Source organism: Papilio polytes, unplaced genomic scaffold, assembly GCF_000836215.1.
Source record: "Papilio polytes unplaced genomic scaffold, Ppol_1.0 DF823923.1, whole genome shotgun sequence".
NCBI classification, from domain to species: Eukaryota; Metazoa; Arthropoda; class Insecta; order Lepidoptera; family Papilionidae; genus Papilio; species Papilio polytes.
This window is the reverse complement of record NW_013525281.1, coordinates 4,799,929-4,822,246: the sequence shown is the minus strand read 5'-3', so window position 1 is coordinate 4,822,246 and position 22,318 is coordinate 4,799,929. Positions and strand designations below refer to the sequence as shown.

The 22,318-nt window shown below is 33.3% G+C and overlaps 2 protein-coding genes across 2 annotated transcripts; one reads left to right on the top strand and one right to left on the bottom strand.

Moving 5' to 3' along the window:
* The first annotated feature begins 257 nt into the window (after positions 1 to 257).
* LOC106102206 (cyclin-related protein FAM58A) lies at positions 258 to 1,285 on the top strand. The gene is made up of 2 exons (XM_013281626.1): positions 258 to 999; positions 1,112 to 1,285. Exons 1-2 carry the CDS (start codon positions 334 to 336, stop codon positions 1,199 to 1,201), a joined length of 756 nt encoding a protein of 251 aa, XP_013137080.1. The 5' UTR covers positions 258 to 333; the 3' UTR covers positions 1,202 to 1,285.
* A 319-nt stretch (positions 1,286 to 1,604) lies between these two features.
* Positions 1,605 to 21,932, bottom strand: LOC106102398 (cAMP-dependent protein kinase type II regulatory subunit). The gene is made up of 7 exons (XM_013281858.1): positions 21,375 to 21,932; positions 19,093 to 19,283; positions 16,845 to 16,982; positions 14,893 to 15,105; positions 6,583 to 6,754; positions 5,847 to 5,936; positions 1,605 to 5,567 (listed from the first exon to the last, which is right to left on the bottom strand). Exons 1-7 carry the CDS (start codon positions 21,586 to 21,588, stop codon positions 5,437 to 5,439), a joined length of 1,149 nt encoding a protein of 382 aa, XP_013137312.1. The 5' UTR covers positions 21,589 to 21,932; the 3' UTR covers positions 1,605 to 5,436.
* Between the last annotated feature and the right edge of the window lie 386 nt (positions 21,933 to 22,318).

Genomic DNA, 22,318 nt, shown 5'->3' with positions numbered 1-22,318 from the left:
AGGAAGTTAGAGAAAAAAAAGAACTTCGATCATTTAACATTCAGGAGGGATATAATGTGAACCCTAAAGAAACTACTATTCAAAATACTGACTAGACTCCACCAAAAGTGAAAGCCATATTAATCTTACATTATTGGTGTCGTCACTTTTGGTTTTCATTTGAATGTTAATAAGGAAAATCTTTTTTAACATTAGAAAAATCTATTAGCTGTTTGTGAACGATTTTTTAAGTATATTTTTTATCTGGCAACTCAAGTAAAACGTCAATGTCACAAAATTAATTTAAACGGCTTGTTGTGTTTGTGAATAACCTTAATAGTTTCTTTATTAAATATGAAAGACGTAATAGATGTAATGGCTTTACAAAGCAGCAGACGCGAAAGAAGATTACCCGACTACCGAAGTGTTTCCGGTCACAGTTTGGCTACGAACTTTATATTCGAGTGCGGAATTAAACTCGGTCTGCAGCCAGCTACAGTCGCTACCGCTGCAATATTTTACCACAAGTTTTTTAAAGAAGCTGACAAAAATGACTACGATTGTTACGTTATATGTACAGCTTGTCTTTGCGCAGCGGGCAAATCACGAGATGAACCGATCCGGCTTCGTGATGCAGTGAACGTAGCTCATAACTCTATCAATCGCGGAGCTGGACCATTGGAATTAGGAGAAGAATATTGGTCAATGAGAGGAGCAGTAGCACAAGCTGAACTGTTAGTTCTACGTTTGTTGGGATTCAACTTAGACGCGCCGTCGCCGCATCGATATTTGTTGCATTATTTACGTTCCCTGCAGGAATGGTTTCCCGCCACTCAATGGCGTGGTGCACCGATAGCTCGCACTGCGATGTCGTTCTTACAAGACTTCCACCATTCCCCTGCGATACTGGAGTACAGAGCGCCTCATGTGGCTGTGGCTTGCTTGTCATTAGCGCTGCATGTCCTGGGAGTGTCAGTTCCATTGGCTGCCACACTAGATGATGATGCGGCTTGGTATTCTGTATGTATTTAACATTTATTTGATGTTGAAACCATATTACCTTTTTAGTTAATTTGTAAGGAATGTAATTGTCTAAGATTAGATTATTTAACAGCCTTAATTTTAATTTCAGGTTTTCACTAAAGATCTGCAAAAGGAAAAGAATTGGGAGATAATGGAGAAAATAATGCAGGTGTATAGTAGAGAACCAGAACCTATATAAAGATATTTTCTTATCAATTTGCATGTTTTGATGTTTTGTGTTTAAGTATAATTTGATTTAATAAATTTTGACCAAATGAGACACATAAAATGGTTTTATTAACATGATTTTATGTACAGTTCAATAAGCCTGTGTATTATTTTAAAAAACTCAATAGATTATTGGAACACAAAGATATAAAGATGTCAATTTCTTATGGAAACACATTGGTGGTGTATAAAATTACAAAATAAATTATTCTATTAATGCAACTGCGTTCTCATCTAACAAGATGTATAAAACTACTGTAAGATGTTCGACTCAAGACCAGTTCACACTAGGTTTAAAATTAACTAATATCCACTAAAACCTGGAAACACCTTATACTAATTTCAAAGGATTTGGGGTAAATGAACAACACCACTTTAGATCTACAAACAAATATAATTCAGTTTTCTAACATTTTACGATACATAATTTTATAAATGTACAGGGTAAGCTCATGACGTGGGTAAAGCGGGCAGTCGGCGACGGACGCCGGGCGACAGATCTGAGATACTCTGATATGCTTCGACATGTGGACAGAGGATGACTTAATCTAACGCGTGGAAATGCGACAAAAACAATTTCAATGTGCCGTCAGATTACTAATCTACATTAGACACCGATGACTAGTAATAAAAAAGTATACGCCAATTACAAGCGTACTTCTAATTCCATCAATAACGATAAAGATATTTGGAATAAAGAAAACATTCTGTGCGTCCGAATGGAAGACAACAGAAATTTAAAAACAATCAACATAAAGTTTGTGCTTTATTATAATTTTTATTGAATTTAAATAATAGTAAATATAACGTATAGTTAGCGTGGGTAGAGATAAAACATTACATTAGAGAAAAAACATCTTAAGCTATTCAATTTTATTCTATAAATAATTTCACATCGACGAAAATTTCCATGTAAACGACATAAATATGATAATTAGTTATTGCACTATCGCTAGAACTACAGGGATCAATACAACGGGGGAACGACCACTCGCCTCACCTGAATATAACATATATGTTACCAATACATAAGTATGGAAGATAAAACTTGAAACATTCAAGTAATGTCAAGAATATTGAATTAATAAAACCAAAACTTCAATCATTCAAAATACATTTTAAAAAGGCTACTTTTAGCCTAGAATAAAGAATATTAGAATCATTACATATTAATTTATAAATAATAAATAAAATTCCTAACATAAGGTTTTTAATTAAACTCAAAAAAGTTAGAACATATTAACATCAATAATTTAACTTTACTAGTTATCCTCATAGAATCCACACTCAGACAGTAAATTCACATAGAAAAAGGCAGTTTAAAAACACACGCACACACACAACATTAATGTTAGGAAAGAGACAAGGATTATTGAACATAAGAAAGAGGCACTTGAAGTGAAAATTATAAAAAGTAAAAAACACAAATTTCGAATAGGAAATGTTTAAAAGACAAAGAAATCTTAAATTAGACAAAAGCTAAATAGCGGGATAAATGACTAAAATAGCAAAAAAAAAAAAAACAACATTTTTAATTATCTATTTATAAATAAAACAATAAAATCTTCTATGGCAGCTGAAATAAATTTGTACAGATATTGTACATAACATCGAAATGACATCTCACACTCGAGGGTACCAAACTTCCGTTAAATTTTTCCTAATGTACTAATATATTAAATTACAATTAGAAAGGTGACAAAAACTAACTGCTACGTACATTAATACGACTTACATTAAGTGCTACACATGATTTATGCATTCATCTACTTTGGCTGGATTCATAAATAAACAATTTAATATTATTTTCACTTCAAAACATAGATTTAATTACATAGAACTGCCCTTTGTATTTGTAACTACAAAAGATAACTATATCAATTATAGTTACAAAAAATAGACTCATCACAAATATTTGCGTAATAGCAAGAATTTATTCATAACATCGACAAAATTTACATGACATTTGGTGCACTTTATGGTCGCTAGGGGCGCTGCGCAAATCTCATACAAATGTCGATGACATTACGAAACATTCGCACGGATATTCGTGATAAGCCTTCAAACGTAGAAGTAGGCAAATAGTTTGTAATGTGTAATTTTGTGTGAATAGAGTGCAAAACCTTAAATTCTTGTTGCTTAAAACAAACTCAAACATGAAAATTTCAAGTAAAATCTAAGAAACAAACTGTTTTTGTACGAGTCTTAAAATAATATGGTGTACAATTCATGGCACAATAACTTGGTGTATATTCTTTAGTGCCTATGTAAATAAATCTTTCGTTTTAAATAATACTGGGATTTCCTGCGCAAACATCGATAAATAAATTATACAAATAAGAGCGCAATAAAAAATCTTCATAAACCTCTGCAAGCTTGTAACATAGCAATCAGCACTAAATATTAATATTTATTTCACGTTTAAAAACCATTAATTTTCTAATACATGCGGCGATCAAAAACAAACCTCAGATCTATAAAATGTAAAAATGTTAGAGCAAAACAAATAGGAACTCTCCGCAACATAAAATAAATCAAAACATAAATAATAATAAAAAATAACACAAAAAAACCACTATAACCTCTTCACTAAACAAAACTACGCCGTTTTAATTATATGCAGTTAAATATATAGGAAACATAACAATTTGTCAATACATTTAAATTAATCTGCATTTGAAACAACGAATTTTCTTGAATAGGACAATGTATAATAAAAATCTATTGTAAATTGTGAATAGATTAAATCTAATCACTATTATATACTTAGCGGTATATAAAATTTGAATCAGGAAAGCGTCAGTGTATGAGCCGAGCGCCGTAACACTGCACCAACAGGTCATTACATGTTAAAATATTTTAATTCTAAAATGCCTCCAATCTTAGTTAACTGTAAGACAAAAAAACGTCGAAGTTATATATTAACCAGCTAGAGGTGGTCCAGCCATGCCTCTAGAATTTAATATCCAAGCAGTTTGACATGAAATGTCAATTATTCAAGTAAATTCAATAGTAAATCGCTTGTTAGAGAATGTCTTATATTTACAAGGCTACGAAGGCATTTATCTATCTAAAATAAGCGTATTCACGTATAGATGCAGTATTACGATAGCTCACATCTCCGACCAACGTCATTCTAACACTAAAAACTACGACTTACCGATTAAAGGTAAATCCCTCAAAATGGCACTGCCTCTTTGATACAATAGGTACAGTTGAGGAAATCCGCAGTGTTCCACTTGGAAATAAATTGCTTTATTCCATGCAACGAGATAAACTTCACCTTTTACAGTTAGCTGTTAGTTACGGAATTGACAAAAAAAAAACTAAAAAATTTCTTTTTTGTATAGTCATTTGAAATATTCGTCTTATTAGTTTCTGTGTCGTCTCAATGTGTACAGAAATTTCCAAACTAGTACCTTTAAAGTGGACCACCGCGAGATTCCCTGATAGTACGTTATCTGCGATTAATTGCTGTTAAGTAAAGCACATTGAAGCTAAAAGACGAAACGTTACTGAGATTTACAACTAGACTGGTCTTATACTGTTATATTGAAAATTTTAATAATTCCACAATCATCTAACACTGAAAATTTTAAAAACAGCGTTACGTCTAAATCGAGACATGCAAGACTGAGAATACATCAACGTGAGATTAATGTATGGATACTACAATCGTCAAATCTAATACTTCATACGAGTTTACAAATATTGTATAGATTTGATGAATTTTATTGACAAAGAGATTAAAATATATAGAGTAAGCATAGTTGACAGAAGTGACTGAAGACTTCATTTTTACATCATCATTGACAACCTTTACACAGTTATATTTTATTTTGTAACAGTTTTGTTTTGTTTCATAACAAAAGATGGCGCTTATTATAATTTTGTAAAATGTCAATATAGCACATGGTGTTACTGAACCTGTACAACTGATATTACCTGTCAAAAAAATTACCAGTGAAAATAATTTTTCACTATGCCTAGTCTATATATTTTTTAAATGTCTATAGAAATAGTTTAATTTCAATTATAGTGTTGTAGAACCGATTTATCGATTGTGGTATCCATGTTATGGGGCTTATTGCCGTGTTGGAGATCAGTCGAGAAGGGAGGGATGAGGGTTGTGGGAGGTGCGTGTGGGGGTTGTGGAGGGTGCGCGTGGGGGTTGTGTGGGGTGGCGGGGGTGTGTTGAGGGGTAGTTCATCGCACGTCAGTGAGGTTGCTCTTGTCCCCGAACAGCTTGACGAGCTGCTCCTCGTAGTCGTCGATGTTGCGCTTCATGATCTCCATGCAGGGGCCCAGCAGGCGCTCGAATGTCTCCACATCCAAGACTGGAAAATAGATTTTTCTCATTTGTAACTTTTTAATATTAAATTAATTAACTAGCTGTAGCTAATGAATTAACCGCCGGATATAAAAAAAATATAGCCTATGTTACTCACTGAAACATTTTTTTATAGTGAAAGAATTTTTAAAATCGGTCTAGTAGTTTTTGAGTTCAATACATATAAAAATACAAATCGTTTCTCTTTATAATATTAGTATATATTTGTCGTTTCCTTAATTTATATGCGTATGAAGTATAATAAAGTATTGCGTGTGACACTGACATGCGACCTTGGTGGGTCCGACTGCGTAAGCGGAGGCGGCGCGCGGCTTGTGGGTCACCAGAGCCAGCTCCCCGAAGTAACCGCCCTTGCCTAAACATATCAAACAACATCATTATACATTTTCAAGTAATAACGTTTAAATGTCGGTAACTCAGGGCTAACCCTTTTCTTGTTAGTGTCTGTAGAGATATTTTTTTTCTTATTTTTTTAGACACCTTGGGTCATCAAGGTTAAGTGCTATGAATATTATTTTGATATTCGAAAAAATAAAATTCTACCAAGTTATGGGTTAAAACTCTTGTCTTGAAATTCTGCTATTTCCACCATGTATATGCACATTAACCCGACGTTACGGTAAAAGAAAACATCGTGATGCCTGCAATATCCATGAAGAAATTCTAGGACATGTGTGAAGTCAATCCGCAGTAGGCCAGCGTTGACTATGGCCTAACATAGTTCTGAGTCCCTAGTGGAGGCGTAGTGGAGTTGACGATGATGGTATACCGTACATTAAGTGCCTGTCCCACCACTCCCTGATAGAGGTTCAGATAGCTTACAAATGACGTCACTGTCATATAAGGTAACAAAATCCGATATTTCCATCACATATTTAACAAATTGGATCAGACAATTTACAATTTGGTGGGACAGGTTCTTAATGATTCTAATTTCTCTCCAGCCTGATTGCAGAATTTACAAAATGTGTGAGTTTTCACAGTATGTTTGTGCATCGTACCGAGGCGCTTGATCTCGTGGTCGTTGCCATCATCGCGGGTGATGCGGATGCTGACGGAGCCGTCCTCCACGAAGTACATGCCGTCGGCGGAGTCTCCCTGCCGGATGATCAGCTCGCCGTCGATCAGCGACCGCGGCAGCAACGCGTCCGCCAAGTTGGCACGCTCGTACGACTGTAAACAATACATATATTAAAAAACAAGCTTCCTGGGCTTATCCGCATGAAATTATAAAAACTTATTCTACTGTTTACATTTGTATATTCTCAATTGCAAATGTCAAATTTACCGTTACCATAATAACCTTGCTACCTTAATGTTGGCAGCTTGTAGTTTATGGTCCCTTTCCTACATGAAGTTTTTTTTCTATTTATTTACCCCCTAAGATTAAGAGCGTGAAAAGATACAGCCTAAAGCATGTCGTGAATGTACGGCTTTTTATAAAAGAAATAATTATTCGAAAACATGCTGTGACTGCTCACATCCTACGCCACGAAGTAGTTTACGCTTTATTATATTAGTATAGATAGATAATATATAGAAAAACAAACTTAATATTATTCCAAACATGCATTCCGTTTAAATATACACAATATCTTTGGAGAAGAATACAATTCGAATATCACTTCGACCTTCTAAAGGTAAGTATTTTTGACAACGTCCACTATTGTGGTACAAAAAAACCGTTACTACTATACGCTGATTATTTAATTACTACGTAAGTTACTAAAGTAGACATGTATACATTTCATTATCTTAATAAAAAGCGTGATAAAGTTTGAAGTAATCCAACTTCCACTAACTGTTTAATTAACTGAATTCACTTTAATGATTAGCTTTAGTTGCAGTAGTATACGGGTTTATCTAAGAGTATTAGTATGTGATCAGTGATGCATGGCAACTTGTGTAGACTAGCCTTTTGTACCCTATTAGTGAATAACGTTAGTACTGCCGGCGGCCTAGTTATGCGGAACGGCGGAAGCCGGTGCCTGGATAACTATTCCTTCTATGTATAGATAATATGTTTATTATTTTTTTATTGATAGTCAACTGTTAGCTTTTATCATATTAACATTTATTTATTATATTTAATGAGGTTTTAAGGTATTAATATGCAAGACAATCTTACTCCTTCCTAATATTATAAATGCGAAAGTTGAGATGAATAGATGGACGTTTGTTAGAGTTTGTAGCCTAAACGACTGAACGGATCTGGATGGAATTTGGCATAGATGTAGAACATAGTCTGGAAAACATAGGCTACTTAATTTTGTTATTTTTTTTTTAATTTCGCGTGGACGGAATCGCTGGCAAAGGCTAGTATTAACATTAACATTGCGCAATTTAGTTTTAATACAATGTCTATTTCGAGTTTGTACTAGTTTGTTTTCATACAAATATAAATATTGGTAATAATACAAATTAATAATCAAGCAGTGAAATTAGAGTTGTCAGTCTAATAAGACAGGGGACGTGTTGTAAATTACTCGCGCATTAACAAACCTGCGCCACTGGCCGGCGTGCGTACGTATTGATTGATTGACCGTACTGCTAGCTTCACACGATTACAGGACGGCTAGACAGAGCAGTATACAAGGCAGTACTGCTATGCGTTGAACATATACTTACTGTTAAAATTGTGTCTCACTGTGTTCAAATGATGTCAGTACTGCATTGTGTTAGTGTTCTGTCCTCGTGTGATACTAGCATTAGAAATGCACGGGACGGACAGTTGGCAAGCCGCTTGCTTACCTTCGTTACTGTGCTCGATGACGTAAACATATGTTTGGAAAATGTTTTATGCCGCGTAATATTTAGCTTATTGTAAATATGTAAAATGAAATCAGAGAACAGCAGTGTCTGTATCACAGAGGATATTTAAATTTTAAATAATTCGACATATAATTTGTCTTGGCTCTTTTGCGAACTATCAAAAATGTCCTTTCGAAAACTTATGGGCAGTACTTTTACTTAGGAAAATAGGTCACAAAAGGTCATAGTATACGAAAATGTTAAGAATTACTAGGTTAACCGGTCAAAACCTAGAAGCATGTGCTAATTGAATGGTTAAATTACATTTGACGACAAACTTGCCCGATTGTATTTACTCTAAAAACGAAATCTAAATTTTATAAATAAATACTTAGTTAAAAATAAACTGCTTTCGCGTAGGGTTAATGACTTTGAATTAGTAATTAAACATTTATTACATTGTCGTCTCGACCTAAAATTGCGTCGCGTGACTCGTTTCGCTGACGTCATCCTACGTCACAAAGCGTGATCTACGAATAACGCGATCACTTTAATACTATTTTAAACGAGGATACCATTTTCCATAGAATTTTCCGCAAAGTGTTTCATAAACTATGCTAAATCTTATTCGGGGTCTAGCTATTTAGATATACCTAATTATTTTCAGTGTTGTTTAAGTGTGTTTAATGATTTTTGTAAATAATTTAAAAAGTTTTTTAAAGTCAGTAGCAACCTATCAATTCAAACACATTATCATGCATTACATCTTATTTGCATTTTTGTTAGATAACAAATCGGCGGCATTTATTGTAACAGAAAGCTAGGTAATTAAATGAAGATTATATGGATAAAAAAGATTGATGTTACCTTCCACGAATTTTTGTTCGAAAGTAAAATTTTCAAATTAAAATACGTCATTCTCGAGAGCTTTGCTTAGGTTTAGATAAAAATGAAATTAATAGCAAGTAGTGTTCTTCAACAACGATGGCGCCGTGTAATTGCCAAGGTTTTATAATAGACACTAACGAACATGACTAGGTTTTACACGAAATCTAACACATTTTTGTAGGGAAAGCGAGACTCAGCAGTTTTTTTAATTTTATATTTTTTAGTGGTATCAATATATTACTCTCAAATACCTATCTTTATGTTACAATATCTATTGTCCACAACGTCCAAAAGGTATCGTGAACCGGCAGTTTAGGAGATGCGCAGTAACAAAAATTGATCCATCCACATTTTTGCATTTATAATATTAAAGCATAATTATGGACGCCTATAATTTAATTGTGTTTGTTTAGCGATTAGCAAGTAATAAACTTTACAATTTTAACGTGTTGTATGAGAATAGATTATTATCTTTTAATCGCTTGATCGTTTTATATCGGTGCACATTTTACACAGATTAGATTAAGAAATACTTGATTTAATTCCTCACCACTTGAAGCCTAATTTTATAAGCATACTATTATTATAAATGGGAAAGATGGATGGATGTTTGTTAGAGGACACACAGGTTACTTCTTTTTAATTTAACATTTCAAATAACTTGTGGAATTGTCAATACAAAATAATCCAAACACCACAAGCTCATATTTATGTCAAGGCCACTCTGGAGTTACTAATTATGTATAACACAAATTATATAAAGATTACATAATCGACACAGAGATACAGTCAAGAATATCGTTCAATAAATCTCTGTGCGTGACGTCACGGGATTACGTGCTGAGTTTACGTTAGCCCACAGATAGATTGATATTCCGATAATATCCTACGTCATATCGATATTTGGATCCGATCTAGATCGATAACTTCGTACAATCGATTAGAATCGCTTGAACACTTGATCAAAATTGTACGTTGATCGTTGATTATGATCATAATTTGAAAAGTACTTCAACGTCTTGAAAGTGTAGTCTGAAAGTATTAGAATTTTTTAGAATAACGCAAGGGCGGTCGTGCTAATGTTGCTTAAAATAACTTATTAATCTTCGGTTATGCAAATTTACAATCGTTTAAAGAACACTCAAAGGTCGGAAAGACATAACAAAAATAATGGTACATCTAATTATAACATCGGACAACTTACGTAGACATAGTACGGAACTTGTTACGTCGCTCACACGGTCGAGCCCGTCTGTTCAGTGTAGCGAGAATATTGCTGAGGCGAGTTTAAACAACAGTTAACATCAATCAGCTTGTACAAGTAAACAGAACAGCATCTCGCCCCTACACGTGTCATATAAGACAAACTAAGATCATAGAATTTGAAACGACCTTTAGACCGGCAACTGGTTATTAACTATATAAATAACTAGCTGTGGCAGGCGACTTCGTCCGCGTGAAATATATCCTTTGTTATTCACCGATAAATTACCTTTCTAACGGTAAAAGAACTTTTCAAATCGGCCCAGTAGTTTTTGAGTTATTTCAATATATGTAAAAAAATAAAAAAAATCCAAAAATATGAATCTTTCCACTATAATATTAGTATAGATTCTATACTAATGATTCATTAAAAAAGAAGATATTTAATAAAAAGAAATCTCGAGCACTAGTATTAAAAAAAGGAAATCTCCATGATAATTGGTACTCAGTATCATGTCAACCTTGACCTATAGCTCGTAGCAAATTGGATCAAAGTTCATAAAAGGCAGGTCACACTGAGCAGCAACGAGTAGGGCAGTGCTCACTTCAAATCCATCATAAGCAAGTGAACAGCTTCGACCTTCGTTTGTTACTTCATTATTCTAGAATGACAGCTCATTGCTTTACTGAAATAGCAATTACAGACTGCTCTATGACCCTAACATAATTCTTTACATTGAGTACAAAGTCTTTATATTGGTATTATAAATAAATATCTCACCCAATAACACCATTTATACGTAATGCTTGTGATTTTTTTGCTCATTTCTCTCACAAAACTTAACGTAACACAGTGTCCTTAATTAGTCCCTAAGTGACACTCTTAGGGTATCAATAGTCGCAAATAAGCGACGGATCTGACAATAAAGAGGTCACAATAAATAAAACTTTTTAGTCGCCAGAAGTCTTTCAAACTATAACGATCGATCATATTTACTTGTCTATATTAGTCCCATCTTGTTTTCTATTTCTTGGAAAGGGAAATTGCGGATTAACCGCCTTTGCGTAAACTTTAGTAATATAATATTAAAATTAGTAATGTAAATACGCCGGAGGGTGTCAGCCCTGACTTCTTACGTAACCGTATAAAAGGCGTGTATAATTTATTCGATAAGATCTTTACGCTATTTATATTTAATGAAATAACACAATTTAAGAAGCAGATTTTATATAGCTCATTATTTAATCAAATGTTTATTTTTATATGTATTTAGATTATAAATAGTTTTCTCATCTATACTATTATAATAAAGCGTAAACACACATTTCTTTGTTGCCTAAGATGTCAGCAATTACAGCATATTTTTGATTTTTTTTTATTAAAAAGCCCTACACTTGCGTCACGCTTTAGGCTATATATTTTAACACCATTAAACTTAACTAAACTAAACTTAGGGGGTAAATATTTTAGATAAATACCCTAATGTGGGAAAGAGACCATAAGTTGCTGCCATCATCCAAGGAAGCAAGGTTGTCATCATGTCATGTCATTTTGACATTTGTAATTGATAAATTGACAGATGTAAACAATAAAATAAAATTTTCATAATCTCATGCGGATGAAGTCGCACGGGCACTGCTAGTTTTCTAATAATACTTATTGGACGTTTAAATTAAATTATTGTTAAAAGCAACTGCCGTTTACGTCGTTTTTTTTTATTTAATAGTATAAAATACGTCATATTTAAGTACATTACATAGGTACCTTATATGTTAACAAATAGGATAAGTGACATTGAAATGTACCAAGGGCTTTAACTGAATTGACGCTGCGGGAAATCTGACCTCTGACATCTGGCAAATTGGACGTTATGGCTATATATTGAATTCAGCTAACCAAGTCCAAGTAAAAAGATTGTTAGATTGATAGAATTAGTATTTTTTATTACTTAACATATGTTAAGGTTATTCAAGGTTGAAAAATATTTGTGCAATATTTCTAAATCAACACAAACCCACTCTCATTTTACGATCAAAACATATTTTTCTCCGTGATAAAGCAAATACTGTATTCATAGTACGCCAGCTTGAAAACCGCTTACAATGACTATTCCTTTCAACAAAGCGCGAAGGGAAGCAGCTGTTGTTTTTTTTTATAATCTCTTCAACGGAACAAAGCGGTTTAAAGTTGTTCCACTTTGTTTGCGAGAATGATCCTATTAAATGTAACAATTCGAGTCGAGTACGTCTCAGCTTTTTACAAGAGACTTAAGTTCCGCTTCAACACGAGCCCTTGGAAAAAAATTTACTCACTTATACTTGAAAGTAAGGAACGGGAACATTGTTAAAACTTCGTCATACCATTTAGACTTTTAGACGTATATTATGAGAGCCCCCGTATACACTGATTTTATATGAAAAAGCGACAGAGTTCCTTGTATGTTATAACTATGGTATAGTTAGAAGATAATTTGTCTGTAAGTTACATTTATGTTATATTTATTATTATTCTCTTTATTTCACTCGGATAAAGTCGCAAGCAATACTTTAAAAAACCGCATAAAACATCGGTCATCCTTTGAAAAAATGATGATTGATACATTTTGTCAATAAAAAACCTAAGTTCCATTCAACTTAGTCCAAAACATCTAATTTCAAAGTGTATATGTTAGTAGGTCAAAAACAAATAGTATGAAATAAAGAAAAAAGTAAAAAACAGTGAAGTGTGGACTATTCACAATTCCAAGAGCTGCTGTATAATATTACCTAAAGATTAAACTTTTCCAACAAATGAGATTGAAAAACTAAATGCTAATTAAAGTTAGAGAACCAAACCACTACGGTACTATGCGATTAGTTTTGTTTTAATATTTGAAAGAATTAATTTATAAATCCATCTCCATTTCATATATTTAATTTAAAAAAATATAAATTTGGAAATCAATGAAAATATAATTTACTTATGTGAAACTTTACTATATGTGAGGTTATTCAGAAGATGCCAAAGCAATAAAATTTTAATATTTCATTCATCATCTATATTGTTTTTGGCGCGTTTTCCATGGCCTATTTTTTACATGATTGTCGTTTACTGTCGTTACACTTAAAAAACTTTTATGTAATACGACTTAGTCTCACCAAGGTAACAGCTTCACACTATGTTACATTTCAAATAGAGTTCAGGGTAAGTTACTTTACACACCTACATTTTTCTAACGAGATTATTTACCTAAGGTTCGGTAACTCTTCTGTGACATATTTATGCATTGAAAATATTATTCTTTGTTTTTATATTAAATATTTTCTATTATAAATATAATATCTGAAGATATGAATACTAGCTTTTTGCCCAAGAATCCGTCTGCGTGGTATTAAAAAACAAGAGCAAGTAGCTTATGTGTTCTTCCAGATTATGTTCTATATCTATGCAAAATGTTATCGAGATCCGTTCAGCAGTTTAGGCTACAAAGTCTAACAAACACCCATCCATCTAAACTTTCGCGTTGTGATCTGTTACCAATTGAAAATTCAAGACACTCAACACATTCACTGCCGTCGATTTTTACAAGTTCACTTTAATTTTATTGCTGGCGAATTTCACGTTAATGTATTGTAGCATGGAAAGTGTTAACTAGAATGCATACAACTGTAGCGAAGTCATTCGCACTTGCTGATACTTAGTGGATTGTGTCATACATTTACGTTAAGTGATTAATCCTAGGTCACATCACACGCTACTATATTTTAACTCGGAGCGTATGATTCACACTTGACGTTGTAACATGTAACTAACACCGGCTCGTTAATTTGACGACGTTTTAAGCGCTGTAAAGTGATATGTTTTTAAACGAGCTCAGATATCTTTACTCAAGGGCTGACATTAAAAGGCGAGGTTATAGACTAGTGAATAGCATCGTCGTTAGCTCGTATATCTAGCATACTTAGATATAATAGTACTAGGGAGAATAGTAATAGGAATCGACTTTGGTTTTTTTTTATAAGAGAACAGGGCAAACGAACAGCGGGACTGAACGTTGATCGATGCATATGGGAATCCACTATACCAGAAACTACAGATGGCTTGCAACATTTTAAGAAGGTAATAGACTAGCTTCTTGAATATACTACAAGTATTTGGTCAATTTTTGTCATATTCAGACATGCGGAACAATAAACAACGTTCTGTATTGTGTGGTAGAATCGAGAGTTCCGGTAAGTTCCACAAAGATCCCGGAACCCTCTATTGCACTAGAGGCTGGTCACCAAAGGTTTTAGTCTTCCTCCAAAAGACAGGGTATCTTTTGAAAATTTGTCCTCAATACCAAAAAACAAGGTCATCATTATATATGGTATAGATAGAATGATTCCGTGTAAATTGCGTAAAATTGTGTACACAAATTTGACAACCATCAATCAGCTGAAAACACAAACAAACAATCAGTAGAACAAAGAACAATAAGAAGTATTACCTGGAGTGCCTTCAGCATCGGCACCTTGTCGAGCAGTTCCTCGTAGAGCTTGCGCTTCTTGAAGGCGCTCTTGAGCAGGATGCGGCGGAAGGTGTGGCGGTCCATGGCCCACAGCGCGCCGGCGGACTGCGCGCGCACGGACGCGGCGCGCGGCATGTTGTACATCAACGCCAACTCACCGAAAGACCCTGAACCTTCGTACGTGTGCACCACCTATATACAATCCCATTATGTATTTGAACCTATAATTGTAATTTGAACTGTACAATGCCAATAAAAACTGAATGTTTTAATACACGCATCATAAAGTTAAACTTAAGAATAAACTAGTATATGCAAATATTAGTACATATTTTGATTATACTCAGTTTATTCCTAAGTTGAACTTTATAAAGCGTTTATTTGGAAGGCTGATTATTTTTAATGGCACCAAGTTGTGTCATACTTATATCAGAATGTATTTTGTTAAAATGAATAAATAGAATTGAGTACCTCCTTCTTTTGGCAAGTCGGTTAAAAATTAACTTACTGCAAAGCACTAGAGGAAATAGGGTTTAAGATTTAGATCGCTATGTGATACTATCGCAAAGAACTTATTATTTTATATTTTATTATAAATATTTTATATTTTATATATTATTATAAATAAATTATCCTATGAACTAGTCTTGATTATGCGACTAATCAGTTGTAAAACGTTAAGTTTGTTACAATTTAAATAGAAATTAAATAACCTATTTGACTATTTATTTGTTGAATTGCAAAGGCATTAATATCTATTATTAGTAGACGCTTTTTAGATTTCATGTTTATATTCCTTAGTAGGTCTTATTGCAGAAATAACAGCTTACTGGACTTCTTTGTAATGTCAGGTCAAGTAACTAGTGTTATAAACGTAAAATGCTCGAACTTGTGATATGTAGTAACGTATAAACAGACTAAATACGTATTCGTACATATCCAACCTATTTCTTGTAATATCAGGTCATGGGTAAACAAACAATAAACGTTTGTGTGCCAATAAAATATTTTAACTGCTACAAAACGTATAATAAAACCGTCTAATTTCTTTGAAAGCGGGAATATTAATTCATATGAATGCAAAATTAATTTAATCATAGTTTTCCCACATACAAGGAATTAAATTTGATTCCCACTAAGTTTGAATACAGTAAAATGTCACTATAAGTAATATAATTTATTTCCCTTGTATATTGCTAATTTTCGAGCTATTTGCAGTTTTAGTGTCAAATATTTCATCTAAATGGATAGGAAATAAACGTTCTCGAGTGTGGACATAATTTGGCGACGCCATACGTAGTTTATACAGAACGTGTGGAATTCCTTTGGCGCGCGCTCATCTTTCGACAAGACGGTCATTACCGCGCCATATTGTTTATTATTGTGCCTACATGCCGGGGATATTGTGAATGTTGGCGTAAACGTTTCATAAAAATATGTCGGACGGCATAAATATTATTTATTAAATATGTAATAAAATAAACGTATAATCCTGTCATGTGTTTTGGTATTTTACTGGTTTACTAACTGTTGCTCGTGACTTCGATTGCGTGGATTTAATAAAATAGTAAAAATATAACCTATGTTACTAAGTGATGGCGTAGCTTTTTAATGATGTAGGGATTTTTTAGACTGGCATAGTAGTTTTTGAGTTATTTCCATAAACACAAAAGTCCAATTTTTTTCCTCTTTAAAATATTAGTACAGAAGTATAGATAAGCTATGGCGAAACGAATATCAGTTATAGATATTAAAACCATGTCCACGTTCTCAACCTACTAGAAGACATTTTATTTACAATTTTAACAGGGCAAACGTCACTAAGTGATCCCATCTTAGAGATTTATTCCGAGAATTGACTAAGGGTCTCTTAGTAACCATTTAACGACCCCGAAGTTAGGGCCATTTAACGATCCGTATATTTTCATTACCTTCTCGATGCCGTCATCTCCGTTGACGAGCACATCAAAGACGCCGTTCTCGATGACGTAGAAGTTGTCGCCGTCGTCTCCCTGCCGGATCACGTACTCGCCTGGCTCCGAGCGCTTCTCGAACATTGCGTCCAGCACCTACACACACAAACATTTAGAAATCCTACACGTAAAATTTCATTATAAACCACACAAATGCATCATGATTGCAAGGTTTTAGGTCCAGTCTTCTTGACAAACTCTTGCTAAAATAGCTACTTTGATAAAATTCCGTACATGTATTGTCTCTCCTCCTCTTTTCTTAGAGTAAGAAAAGGATGCTCAAAATTATGTCGTACAAGTATCACAGTGAAAAGCCATTTTTCGATGCAACAAGAGAACAAATTCCAAAGAATCCGTTCTCCACGTAAATAATGAACGATGACTGCTGACGTCTACTCTTAAAATTAATTAACCACATCAATTTCAAGACTCTTGATTGACGTTCTGTTTACACCGATTTGTTAAAGCGGTTGTGTTTTTTTGCACTGTTTTTCACTGTGATTTTTGTAAAATTTGTAAGACGTTGAAACATATGCGCCTCTTATGAGGTCATCGGAACGCATATCGTGAGAATGTTTTTCGGTAAAACGTACGAGAACAATCAAAATAATCTCCCGGTCTTTTTTGTTGATCGCAGTAAACTGCGATGCATAACGTCATCTGTCTGGGGGATTCAGAGTAAATGTAATACAGATTTAGAGAGAATTCAGAGGAATTGGCTCCTGTGACCGGGGCAATCTACTACAGGAGCCAAGACTTGCATGAAATTTATACAAAAGGCACAATAAATAAATTATTATTATTATTTTAGCTCAACAAAGAGCCAACATCACAATAGAGTACAAATAATATAGAGTTAGTTTAGTCTGTATTAACATATTATATGTAAAACTGGAACTATGTCACCATATGTCGGCTCTTTCCTCAACGTATTACAAATTCATTTATTCACAAAACGACCTCAAGTACTAACATGTCATTGCAGATATTGAATTCATTTTGAATGAAACTAGTATAAATTCGAAACTTGTTACTTGGGTAAGGTAAAAAGTACAGTTACGAAGAAAATAATTCTGTTTATAATAATAGTTTCAACCAAGCGTATAAGTTAGAAACTAAGTTTACTGGGTCAACGTACATTCTATTATAAGTTAGAACTTTAATTTGATTAGCTGAGTATCTCACAAACAAACACACATGACATTACTTCAATGTATTGATTGTGTGCTGGGCATAGAAGTCAGATAACTGTAATCAATGGTGCACAGGAAGTCAAATCTAATTTGGTTATAAAACGTCTGTGTATAGATAAATAAATGCATGGAAGTATACAATGCATAATTGCGTTTGTTTTTTATTACACAGTCCCAATAAATGTTAACGTAATTTTAAATTCCCTTCTTGAATAGTAAAATAAAAAGGTAAGTGTTGTTACGGACCCTCAGTTTACTAATTATGCATAAAACATTGAGCAACATGCGAAAGTTATAACGTAAGGGGACGTGCCTCGCCTAGTAAATGGCGCGGACTGAGTCTTACACAAGTTGATAGAAAATGTTTCAATGATACACAATCTATTGCAAAAAATAGACGATAGGAATAACAAATGTACACTACTACGAAATATCCTTAACAAAACATTTACAAAAGGGCCATGACAGAATAGAAAATAATAATTTATATGAACTACCATAAATCATTATATTCCTTATATGCAATTGCACATTTCGTAATATGCAACAGTTAGTTTTGTCAAGAAACACGATGAATTGTTTCTAATTCAAAAGAACGAATTCAAAGATACTTCAAAAAGACCATTCCTAACTTTAAAACAGGTCGCAATGTACAGTGGCGGAATTTCACGGTGTTCCAATTTGAAAAAAAAAATGCCTCGCTCATTGCAACACAAACTCCGCCTCTACCTATAAAGATCTAATTAGATAGCAGTGAGTAGTGTAAACGAAGAGATAATAATAAAAAGAAACTAAAGAGAAAAAGAACTAGTGGACTTTTGTATTGTTATATTGATTTTTATTCCTCCTGCATCTCGTTTCGAATTTACAAAATGTTCAAACGATAGTAGCTTTACACCTGGAACATGGCCAGTTTGCATGTACTATACACTCTCGGGGGACTGTACATACACAGAGAAAATCTTATTGCAAAATTTACCCGCCTTATAGCATCAGTCGGGTCTTAAGATTACCTGTTGCATCTGCTGCGCGTCGAGCGAACGGAAGAGCAGAATACCGCGCACAGCTTCAGCGAGTCGGGCACGCTGAGCATCAGACTTGGGGAAGACGGCCGGCGCGCCCTCATCGGAGTCATCTTCTTCAGGATCATACGTCTCCGCGAACACCGACTTGCGACGGTTGTTGAAGCGCGCCACTGGCGGCTCTGTTAACAGAATTTGATACTCTATGACAATGGACGTCAACACTTAACCTAACAGCCCACTTTCAATTGAGAAGACCATAAAAGACTCCATGATTAATCTTCATACAAACTAGTATCACTGAATTAATCTATATCTATTATTGACCATACTAATAAGAACTATTTTATGATTTCTTCCACAAAATGTATTAACAGTTTAATCTTGTGAAAATATTCACCTGAATTATAAAAAATAACCTAATTATTACCATAAATTTTGACTTTTATGTTTCAAGTAAACAATAATTTCACATTAAATTTGAAAAATGATAGATATGTAAACTGATTTGTCTAAATATTGCTTTGTAGACTTCATAAATGATAACAATAGGCATATAGTTACATTATTATACTAAACAGTAACAATAAACATAAATGTCTTATGTAAATATGCCTCAAGGTCTAGTTAGCAGCTGTTTATATAAATAGATAGCTTACTGTAACTAAATTTATGTAAAACGAAATTTAAAATAACTCAATAGTATATTAAATAATATCATATTTATAATAATATAACAATATTGGTTCTTATTTAGATGATAAAAATGAAAGTAAAGAAATTTAACAAAACATCAGTATTAAAAAAAGTTTTAAAAAAAGACATATTTGGTTGTGGCTTCATATATTATTATACCATGGACACTAAGATGTATAGCTTTTTTTTATCAAATCCTGTCTATTTGATTTGTAGGTCAAGACAATAATTTTTACATTGTGGTGGCAAATGCACAAATTGCCATCTGGATTCACTGAAATAGCAAAGCTACGAGACTAGATTTCTAATTGCAGATGTTGCCTACTTTAATTGACAAATGATATAGTAAAGTGTACAAGTTCTTGTAATATTGTCAACATGAATTTTAAAACAAAAGTTATGTGTTTGCCTTCCCACACCAAACAGTTAGGCAATGCACAAACAGTTTGTAACCTACCAATACATAACTTCACTCAATATTGAAAACACAGGCAAATGGAATTATAAACAATAAAAAATCATTTCTAGTAGCATTATTAGTATTAAATGTAACTATTATCTGTTGTTGATGCTTCAAAAGATAAAATTGTTAAATATTTAATGTCTCTTAGCAATTAAAACAAGAAAACAAAAATCTTCATCCTTAAGAGAGTGGAGTGTTTTGAAATTTACTATTCAAATAAATTAGTCACCTGGAGTTTGCCAATGGGTTTGATACTTTATTGGGCCAGTTAATTAAATAATTTGAAATCAACTATTTGATAAAAAGAATTACATTTCTTTAGAGAGTCTTATAAGACTTGTAACACTTATTTTATTTTAGTAATTAACTTTTAAGACACAGCTTCTAAATTTATTAGCGCTTGGTAACAGAACTCTTGAAATGCAAGTTATACTGTAAATGTATGGAACATTTAATTGGTATTTTCTACAGTTGGCACAAGCTAACTACTTTCCAGTTCTATTAAATATTAGCTTATATGATTGAATGGGACATTAGTGGCATATAGCCAAATTTTAAACTGGGACTGAGCACTTAGAAGTATTTGTAAATATCTACCTTTAGTAAAAACATTCTTGAATAATAATTTAAAGCTATCTGGCAAATACATTATTTTTCAATTAACTATTTTTGTAGAAATAACTCATTTGAGACATTTTTTTGATTTGCTAATTTTAATTTGCTAAATTACTGGGGTAATATGATTAATTTATATTTATCACAATATCATGATAGATGATATAGTCTCCATTATAATTAAAACAAACACATACATTTTTCGTGATAAAGCACTAAATTGCAAAATAATATAACATTAATGAAACCTTGTACCACAAAGTTAATAAAATAATATTAAAAACTTATTTACATTTCTAGACAATGATGGCCAATAAAAACAAAATTTACAAATAAATGAAAAGAATTAACACTAAGCATTGGGATGCTCAGAATTTTATTATATTGATATGGTTGATGCTATAGCCATTGCATTGCAATTCTACAAAAACCCACCTCAAAATTGTTTCGATAATAATCTCGAGTCTGTGATTGTGTTAGGAAATTAGTAAATGAGTACCTTCTTCGTCAGATATTATGGATTCATCGGGCGTGCCGGCGGATGGGCCCCTCACTATAGTAGTGGTCCGGTTGTTCTGTAACCTTGTGAAGAACTCGACGGCGTAGTTAATCACGTCCCCTGGCTGCTCCAGCAGATAACTTATTGTGAACTCCAGTAAAATTTCTCTAAGGTCATCTGGGACTTGAATTCGACCGCCTTGAGGCCTGCTCATTTCTAACGGCGTCGCCTCGCTTTCTCGTTATTATCTCACACGGAGAATACTAAAGCGACTCGTTAGATTAAAATTTCGATATCATAGCCATTGAATTAGCTCAAGCGACACACCAAAGAACAAATCTTACGATGGGGAAGTAGCACTACATACAAACGTTAGTAATAAATAAAACCACACTATTAAACTAAGACTTTCTCAAATAATAGTCCTTGCTACAGGAAATTAAATACAATGACACACTTTTCAGAAAAAAATCGTCGTCCTCCAGCCTGACAATTATAAAATCTCCTTTCACTGAAAAGTAAAAATGGCGAATTCTGGATTGCCCTACTTCACATCACTAACTTCAATCATTCAATCGTTCAAAGTTCACATCGCACACCAGACATTGCCACCACTAAAAATGTTTAATTTATTAGAGAAAATCTGACAAACCTTGATGAAATAATTGAGGTTGTAATAAACTGGTCTTGGGCTCCAATTCATCAAACATCTCAAATAAATATTGACAAGCGAAGTCATATATAATGAAATAATTTGTCAAAGACATTAACAAATTGTTTGATCGTCTGTGGAGCGCTTTATCACTGTGAATCAATGTTGCCATGTGTAAATTTTAAATTTCTACTGTAGTCCTTGGTTACATCTTTTAAAATAAATTTGTTTTTATTTTTTTCTAAATGAAAGCTATTTATATGTTTGACAACAATTAACATAAATGTGAATT